The sequence below is a fragment of the Trachymyrmex septentrionalis genome, unplaced genomic scaffold (assembly GCF_001594115.1).
Source record: "Trachymyrmex septentrionalis isolate Tsep2-gDNA-1 unplaced genomic scaffold, Tsep1.0 scaffold83, whole genome shotgun sequence".
NCBI classification, from domain to species: domain Eukaryota; kingdom Metazoa; phylum Arthropoda; class Insecta; order Hymenoptera; family Formicidae; genus Trachymyrmex; species Trachymyrmex septentrionalis.
The window spans coordinates 1,468,564-1,478,734 of NW_017306018.1; the positions used below are offsets into that span (position 1 = coordinate 1,468,564).

Sequence of the window (10,171 nt, forward strand, 5' to 3'; positions counted from 1 at the left end):
GAACAGCACTTCTAAAAACGCACTTCGTAGAACTTGTTATTTCAACAGAAGTCAAATGTTAATAAAAGGCCAAGTAGGCAAACATACCTACCACATTTCTCAGAGAAATTCTGCGAATTCACTTGTAATCCAAGTAGCATTCATAACGACAATGTATGCAATGCAAATTCGGTGGCTTTAATTACGACGATGAATAGGCTGAGCCGAAAATTGAAAGAGCTGCCGTTTCTTACAAAATATATTTCACATATTTCAACTGAAAGATGGTTTTAGAAAATGTTCAGCGAAAAATGTGTAATAAATTTTTACACAAACAATATCTTCCGAAAAACGTTTATCAGAAAAATTATAAAATATAAAAAATTAAATGGAATTGCGTGTATTTAAAAAATTGTTCCTACCTAAGGGTTAGAATTCGAGAATTTGTGCAATAGTTTTGTGCAATAGTTGTGAAATAGTTTCTCAACTTTTGCTACTGCAATAATTACAATTACGAGATGTAAATTATCACATCTCGTAATACGTCATAAAATAGAGATTAACATTGTGAATAAAGAGCTCTTGTCTCGAACATATGAGATAGATTTAATAATCGCAAAAGCGAATAAGTGACACGTGACGTGCTGTTGCTGCATCGACCTGCATTCGAACTGTTGCAGCTGGCGCGGTGGTGGCGACGGACTGCGATCTTCCTTAGACGGCGTCTAAACTGTTGAGCACCTAATATTGACCTCGGGAAAATAATTCCTCTTCGATACAGCACGGTATCTAATACTATCGTCGTAAGTCAACGCCGGGTGACCGCGATCCCGTTGCGATTTTGACAGGAAATCGATGAACCGTACGTAACATAGCGAGCCTGCAATCGAAACCGCTCTATGAGCCTCTCGTTGCACGATAGTTGTAATCCGATAGTGGAAAACATTATCGTAACTCACCGCCGCGTAGCAACATACTTTTCCCAATAGTCCTCCAACATTCTGAAACGACACCATTTGTCGCAACATTTAATACCCGGCTACACGCGGCCGACAAAGCGTTGCATTAGCATTCCAATGGAACTGTCAGCTCAAATTACTTCTAGTTGAAGGTTGAATTGTTCAGTTTGGTTTTCTTCTCCCTCCGTCTATTTTTGTTTTATTCGCTTCCCTTCTGCGGAACATAGATTTTCGAACTCTACGAATTTATGAATAATTTCCGGAGGGCAGATTCTCGCCAAAGATTTTTTCCATTTAAAAAACTGGTGCTGGATTAAATTAACGCTTTGTATTTGTATTAAGATCAGTTCTTTAAAAAGCATTAGTTTAACCAAACACCAGTTTTTTTAAATGGGAAAAATCTTTGGCGAGAATCCACTCTCAAAAAATTAAATTATTCACAAATTCGTACAATTCGAAAATCTATATTTCATAGAAAGGAAGCGAATAAAATATAATAATACAAAAGAGATAGAAAATAAATAGAAAATAGATTTTTACATAGAACACGAGTCTGTTTTTTTTTTTTTAAATCTTACTGCAGCTTTTCGTTGAGTAAGATTTATTGTGACTCATTATTTTATTATATTTTTTTCACTCAAAATATGAATGTTCAGAGAAATAGTTTCTTCTTTCATCGTTTTAGCCCCACTAGTGGCTTTACCATTCTACAAAACTTAATAAATTACTCAATATTCGTATAACTTATACGGCATCGTTTTTCAAAGGCTCAAGTAAAGCAGAGGAAAGGTAAATTGACTCCGTTCCTTATAATTCATATATCAAATATACCGGCTAGCCGGAGTTATTATGAATTAAGCAACTGTACCACGTTCTCAAGCAAGGTCGTACGTGTACCCAATACGAAATTTGCGAAACACCGGCGAAACGCGTGCCGATTTTGCCGAATGCGAGTGGCCGTCGCGACGTTGACGATGAATAACCACCGACCAGTGGTTATTTTGCGCCCGTCATTTATCTCGCTCGTCCGCATCTGTAGTTTGGTGTGCATCTCTGCTTTCAGGCTCCACGCCGCAGGTCACCTTCCCGCCGGGTGCTGGTCACGATCGTTACGAGGAGAACTTCAACGGACCGGCGACGTATGCGGAGCCATACGTCGAGCGTTACGGCATCAAGAGTGATTTCAGTGGCCGTGAGCCGTTACATCCCACACCACCTCGGCCGGGTTACGTGCCCACCTTGGGCCAAACGCCGCCCTCCAGCACGCAAGGCTCGGTCATGATGGTGTACGGACTACAACCGGACAAAGTCAATACCGACAAGCTCTTCAACCTGTTCTGCCTGTACGGCAATGTGACGAAGGTACGTGACGCGGATCTTCAGCTCCCTTGTCTCCCCGTATTACCAGCTCTCCTCCCCCCCCCCCGAACCTTTGTGTTTCGACGCCCGTAGTGTTTAGAGCGTTAAATGGAACGAGCTGATAGCGGACCGAACAAAAGGGTCGCATGACTTAATTATCGCTACAGCTACTTCGCGTTAACACGGTAGAACCGTTGACGTCCCTTACACGACACCGTACCTCTGCGTTTAACGACGACCAACAGATTACAGTTTCCATGTACGTTTATACATTTAACGAGGATTAGCAAGAGCGCGTGTGCTCATATTTAACAAGAGTCAAATTTTCGCGCGCTGCTGTACGGACCATAAATAGTCCCTTTATCAAACACGTACGCTTTTGATTAAACATTGAGAATGATTTAAATGTTGAATAATATACTCTCGCCGATGAATTATTATTGGAGCTATAAGAAAATTTATGTAAATTGCACACGACGGACATTGAATTCTTTTAAGGCTACACAATCGATTACTTTGACCTATTCGCAGTCGGTTCTTACATTTAACTCTTCGGTATCGCACTACGGAAATGGCACACTTGTGTCAACCCGATTCGATTGCTTTTATAAAAATGAATCTATTTTAAACCGTCCTTTTTTCAATCGAGAAATGTCAGAATTGAGGACATTAAAAAAACAGTACCAAATAAATGTATCTTCATTAATAAAAGAAGTAAGTAATTATGGAAAAGCATTGGAAAAAGTATATATATATTAGAAAAAAAGAAATATATCATATCCAAGAGTAGCACACCGAAGAGGATTAAGATCATCATGATATCTCTAATTTTCTAATAAATTATCATTAAAGGGTGCGTTCAAGGAGATTCTATTAGTACTATTTGTATCATTCTATTCTACGTCCAATGAACGTAAAAATAGAATGACACAAACAGTGCTAATAGCATCTCCCGAAGAACACGCCCAAAGAATCGATCGCATTTGTCATTTCGCACATTTCGTGAGCGCTGTACGCCTTCCGTTATCCGGGCTGTAAACTTCAAGCTCTCTGTCTCTTTATCGCAGGTTAAATTTTTAAAAACAAAGGAGGGCTGCGCGATGATACAGATGGGTGACAGCATAGCCGTAGAACGATGTCTGCAGAACCTGAACAACGTCACGATCGGGACGGACGGTAGACTGCAGCTTGGTTTCTCAAAGCAAGCCTTCCTCTCGGACGTAACCAACCCTTACATTCTACCCGACAAGACAGCAAGCTTCAAGGACTTCACGGGAAGCAAGAATAACAGGTGAGTCCTTACGCGGGCGTCAACTCTCTTCACTTCGTTTTATCCTCCTGTCCGTTTTTCGCTCAACTCGCCCGCATCCGCGCGTTGAAGACCATTTGTCTCCGCTTCATCTTCCTCCCATTCTCCATCGCGTTATTTTCTCGCCTTTATATGTATATATGGGGCGAGAAGAGTATATATAAATTTCTGTCGTGGAGACGCGCGTTCAAGTTTTCTCGGCAACTGTTCCTTTCCTCGCCATTTAACCGCACGTTTTATTTGCGAATTCGCGCGGTGTAAAACGATTCATCGCCGCTTCGCGTTTAACGTCTCGCCTGCGATCGAGAGAAATTATTTTGTTACAAGCGTCAGCAATTGATAAACCTTTCGCTAAACCTTCTGCACCTAAAAATAAAAGTAATTGTAAATAAAGCGATGTGCTTAAATCAAAAGTTTTTGATGAACTATTACGCCACGAGTTGCCGCTTCTTATTTAAAATATAGAATAAAATATGCAAATAATAAAGTATGAATGTATAGTATTTATTGAAAATGAAATAAAATAAACAAAGTGAATGGCGAAAAAGAGTCGACGCATAATACATTTAATTAACGATATTAGTCATAAATACATAAAATAAGAAGTAGAACGGCGTATATTAATTCACTTTGTTTATTTTGTTTATACATAAGAGTCTTTACATCGTTGTTATGAAAATGAAATATTGTGATATCAGCCAGTTTTGAAAAGTACTTGTAGGGGGGTTGTGCTCATGGTGACTTTTTATCAGGACAGTGTTTACAGCATGTCCAATTTTCATTCAATTTCACCGAAATTCAATAAGAATTGTCCTCTCTAATAGGTTCTCTTTAAGCAGCAAATGTATTAAGCTTCAAAAAGCATCCCTCTTATTTTGTTTCATATTATAGCCAATGAAACGTATCGGAATACCTTTTCCGCTCCCTGCCTTGCAAGATTAGGTTCCCGTCAGACGTATCGATAGGTTTATAATAAATTGACGTGTCTACCCTCCACATTGAAGTCGTCGATCTTAGAAAGGGCGCCTCGATAATGTGGCCCTCCTTTATCGATCTATTCCCACCGTCGGTTTTCCCTCGCACGGTTTTTATGGGGCAGTAGAACGGGTAACGAAGAATATGGTACGCGTACGGTGCGATCTGGCAAATTGCGACGGCACTCTGCGAGATTAAACTCGGGAGACTAATTAGATGAGGACACGTAAACGAGCGCGATTTAAATCTCACTCCGCTCCGGGTGAACGTTGAAAATCTCCATGGTCGCCTCCCAGTTGGAATCGTACGGTTTTGTCCCCAGTCACGCTCCGGGATGCGGACGCGCTCGAGCGGAAGAATCAAATCTAAAGGTTGAATAGGAGCTAACGACACCGCCGCGCGCGATTTCATGTCCATGGACCAGCGTACCGCTGGCCGGCCCATCGGTCGCTCAAAAGGGCGTGCCTGATGATATCCGGCTCGCCGATTAAGTTCCAGCCCTTCCGATTGTACTGCAAGGATTACGGAAAGTGCGCGGAAATGTCTCTGACGAAGTTTTCATGTGTACGTACAAATCGCGTAGTCGAGAAAGAGAACTTCGGTTTGTTGTGTATGTATTTGGAAAAAAAAATGGCGAGTATAAAAGTGACACAACAAGATCGAATTAAATAATACAAATTCTTATATATTTAAGGCTTTAATAAATATAAATTTGTAACTATTAAATACATATATATATATAATATATATCTACAAATACATATCAACAGTGATAAAAACTGTATTATATGTTAAAGTAATTAAAACAAACGTTCAACCTTTAATAAAAACCGGATTAATTAACAGCTGGTTTTATAAAGGAATGCTCTCCTTTCTTACTTGATATCCATTGTCCAAGAATAAGTCTTGCTCAACAATAGAACGTTGCAGTGAACGCGTTAGTGCTGCAAGCAATTTATTTAAATTAAAATTTTCAAAATTTCCCCGTGGATTCTCTTTCTTCTCGTTTTATTTTAAAATTTTCTACTTTCAACTTATCGTTAAGTCTTGGCACCTCATTTATTTAAGGTGATCCTGAAAGAGCTTATTTAAATTTTGCTCAAGCATGTCCCATGGTAAAGTAATTCATTAAACTGAATAATTTAACAAAGTGAGAAAACACACTTTCGCGTGATACATGTTTTTAAGGAGTAAAGTCGCAGGGAAAAACACGCTCTTCCGGCGAAACGTTTTTTGAACCGATGAAAAACTTAATCACCCGTAGGGAAGCCGAGTCTCCGCCTTGGGCGCGTGAGCTCTGATTGCAAGAAGTCAATCACAAGAAGTTTCCCAAAGCTCGCGAAAGACAAACTGTGCGCCAGAAATGTTCTCCGCAGGACATTTTCCTCCTCCGTTGTGGAAATCCGCTTTCCTTCACGTAATTGAGGGCCTAGGACTGTAAGCTGACATTTTTGTTAAGAATAAGACGGCGATATTGCACGGAACGTAAAAGAGAGCAATTCCACACTGGAGCCAGGCATATTCCCCTCGAGGCTTCATCAAAGCTGTCCACGAAGAGAGAAGGAGTAAAGAGCAACGTTACGATATTCTTTAATTTTTTTCCGATAATACTTCTTTATATTTCGAGATGATGAAACTGTCCGTTTGCAGCTTTTTGCAAGTCTCGTAATACTCTGATATATATGTATATGTATTTTATTTAGTTTAAAACTCTCTTTTTGAATGATGAAGCACCATTGCCGCTTAAAAGTTGTGAGCACTCTGTAATATTTAAATAAAATCACGATTCTTTACAGATATAATTTATTGAAAATATTAATTTTTATTTTTAAACGAAAATTTAATTACCTTTATTTAATAAGATTGTAAATGTATGAAGTTTTATATTGTTTTAACATTAAATTTTATTTCGTATACTAATAAAATTTATAATTGAAAAAATACAAACTTTTGTAAATTCTCAAAAGAAAGTTTAATTAGTTTTATTTATTAATATTACAAATGAACAAAAAGTTTATATTGTTTCAGTCATAAACTTTTTGCCTTTTGTACATTGACAATATTAATAAATGAAATTGATTAAACTTTCTTTTTAGAATTTAGAGATACTCCAAATTTAGTGTATCTATCTATCCAATCATCGTAAAAATTGAATGAAAATATTAAATACGTTTGCTACTCTCTTTTTTAAAAACTGACGAACGAATCGACTGACATCGCTATGATGATAATTTTTTTTTATTCAGTTTTTTTCAACGATATTTCCAATTGATAGAACCTACAAAGATTTGCAACTCAGAAATTCAATAAATTATGAAATGTTAACAATATATAGTGTCTTGAAATATAACACGCTATTTTGTTGTTATTTGAATTCACATTAAAAGGATTACAATTAATTTCTGAAACTGACCCTGCTTTTGTCATACATACATATTTTTTAATTCTTTAAACAATTGATAAGTTTTCTAATATAAATAAATTAAAATAAATTATTAAAATAAATAAATTCAATAGACGGTTGATAATTTTTTTAATACCAAATAAAAAATAGATAAATTTCATGAAAAACAATTTTTTTGTATGTAATAAAATTTTCTTTTATTTCCTTTTATTAGTGAATGATAAAACAAAAACGAAAAATAGGCCAACTTTCAAGGATTTATTTTATCCGTTTATACATATGTAGAATACTTTCAATAGCCAAGAAAATAGCACATAAAATCAGGATATCCTCTATGTATTTCCAAAGATACGTAATTTTTTGAGTAATTTTTCCAAGGATCTTTTTTTGTTAGTCTAAAAATATCAGTCAAAAAAATACGCGTAATTTCTCGCACACATAATAATGAATAAATAAATGCTGAATACGAACAAACGTAATTATTTGATATATGCTTTTTTCACTGAAGTCTACAATATCCGATTTTCAACGTATCGTTGCAGATTTCTGAATCCCGCGATGGCCAATAAGAACAGAATACAACCACCATCGAAGATAGTTCACTTCTTCAACACCCCACCGGATCTAACCGAGGAAACAGTGAATCGCGTGTTTGTAGAGCGCGGCATCGAGGCGCCGACGACGATCAAATTGTTCCCTCTCAAGTCTGAACGATCGTCGTCCGGCCTAATCGAGTTCAGCAGTGTCGGTATCGCGGTGGCCGCTATCATGGAATGCAATCACACGGCGCTCGAGAACAGCAGTAAGTATCGACATACGATCGCGCACAATCGTAAAACTTAGATTTCTCTCGCGCAGCGTTTCTTGGCGAGATAGTATGAGAATTTTACGCGATTATGATATCCCGCAGTTGGTCTCGATAGCGACTTTATCGCTTATTCGTCCGATTTGGATTCGGATTTCACTTTCCTCGTTCAGGTTTACGATTCTCTTCGTGTATTTCATAGAAATTCGTTCAGCTTCCATTTATACTTCTCTTTCACGATTTTTGACACGATCGTTTTTATATCGTAAAGTAAAGCTAAGGAAACGGATTACTGTGGACATAAAAATTGTTGAAACGTTCGGAGGGGGTATCGATAAGTATTTGATTTTAAGAAAATTTTTTTATACGTATATAGCATATGTATCAGTTTATTGTTCTCGAAATGTTTAACTCTCTAATCGATCTCTCAGAAAAGTAAACGGGATGATAGTCAAGCATTATCAGCAACATCGTAATAATTAATGGATAGGGTCTCGCAAAACATAGCTCATCCAATGCTCTGGGTTTTCTTCAATAATTCTCCAGCTAGCGAAAGCTGTCAAACTCCAGGGAGCTTGAAAGGAACGGTCGTTTGACACGAGCGATCTTGTCCCGACTCGACAGTCCCTTCGCTTAGCGAGTTTCGGCAGCAAGATATTACAAGGCGGTTCCCTCGCCGTGCTTATCTGTTACAGACGGCAAGTTCCCCTACATCATGAAGCTCTGTTTCTCGTCGTCGCGCACCATACCCACGAGCTTCCCGCCCAGCAGCGGCAGCGTGTCGAGCAATTCCGCTGGTAATGGCCACGCCAAAATGCAGCAGGACTCGGAATAGAACGGCGAGGTCCAGGGCCAGCAGCGTCAGCGTCAGCGCCAGCGCCCCTCACTCGCCGCCCTGCACCCGTTGTGTGCCCCCGCGACGGCGGGCACGGCCCTGCACCCCGCAGCCGCAGCGATAACGCTGTCTCCAGTCCTACCGCCGCCGCCACCAGTACCGCCACCTCTACCACCCACCTGTCTCCTAATAGCCACCCCGACCCTCTATCCAACCGTACCACCACCACCACCCCCGCCTCCATTGTCTACCTTCTGGCCCTACTAATACGGCGGGCCCCACACACACCACAGGTGGGTGAGACGAACGCGCGCGAGATCAGCCGAGAATGGACTCTCCAAAAATGTGACAAATAATCGAGACACATCATCAACCCCGCAGCGAAAAGGAAGTCGCGTACGTCGCGATGTCGTTTATTTTTGATCGAAGGCAACAGACGGTGAGACAACCAGTCGTACCAGTCGTCACACTGTGACTGTACGACCGAGGTCTACCGGGTTTCGAAAAGGTCGCGTGTATTCTTGGACACGCTCTCAAAGTCTTCGTCCCGTCGTGGTCGAAGGCTTAGGAAAGTTTCCGATGGTACACCGTGCGTAACTTGATGCCTAATAGTACCGTGTTCCACTAGAGACACGTTGTCAACGCGGGTCGGACACGGAACTCGGCGTCCGACGAGAAGTGGGGTACAAGTGGGGTACAACGACACGTCGGAGGAAACATCGGAATAGTTACTGTCGCAAGGAATCCTTCGCAGCCGGCTGGTCACGATTTTCGCGGCGTCTCGCGGGGAAGGGCGAGACGGATGACACGCCGCGTTCCAATTTTGGAGACTCCTGTAAATAGCTCGGAGACTAGCAGCCTCCGACGCGCATACATATCAAAGGGCTTGGAAGTAAATCGGTATGTTTCACGAGGAACCATGCACGCGATTTTCGTTAGAAACTTCTCACTCGACGATTCGGCACCGATACTGAGGAATTTGAAAAAGTGAGGAACCGTCTCTCGAGCAAGGCTGTGAAAGCTTCTTACGAGAGAAATGATCCAAAAAAAAAAAAAAACAATCTGAGAAGGATAGAAACTTGTTGGACGAGAGAAGAAGGTAATACTCCATTAGCTAAGAGAGAGATGGAATGGCTCGACGATAGTAAAGCTGTCTTAGAAAAGCGGCGGCTCGCAGGAAGTTTAGTTCGTTCGAAAGAGAAATCGTTCAAGAAAGTTTGAAGACACCTCTCGGAAGAGAGTTAAAAATACGATCTATCAGAAAAGGTAGAGCCTTCGTAGAATGACTGAAACAAGATGGAATCCATTTCCTGATGGCCATCGAAGTGGTGGCTACCACTCTATAGATTTCTTTGATGGTAGCAGAATAGCTCGAGGACGGTTCAACTTCTTCGGAAGAGGAATCGCCCAAGGAGGATCGAACCTCTCAGAAGAGGGGGCAACTGAGAAGATCGAGAAAATCCTCTCGGAAGAACGCGATTCGTGGAAACTGAAAGCCGTGCCGAGTGCGAAAAGTGCGGAGATCTCTCGTGGTTGCTCGCGAAGC

General features: G+C 40.4%; 1 protein-coding gene across 2 annotated transcripts in view; it reads left to right on the top strand.

Annotated features, from left to right (window-relative positions):
- The window catches only part of LOC108755112 (heterogeneous nuclear ribonucleoprotein L), a 162,400-nt gene extending 152,746 nt beyond the window's left edge, over nt 1-9,654 (top strand). For both annotated transcript variants that reach the window (XM_018497930.1, XM_018497931.1), the window contains 4 exons: nt 2,002-2,300; nt 3,365-3,588; nt 7,528-7,787; nt 8,486-9,654. In XM_018497930.1, the coding sequence (XP_018353432.1) occupies nt 2,002-2,300; nt 3,365-3,588; nt 7,528-7,787; nt 8,486-8,625 (923 nt within the window). In that variant the 3' untranslated portion in view covers nt 8,626-9,654. The remainder of the gene's footprint in view (nt 1-2,001; nt 2,301-3,364; nt 3,589-7,527; nt 7,788-8,485) is intronic.
- The last annotated feature ends 517 nt before the right edge of the window (nt 9,655-10,171 follow it).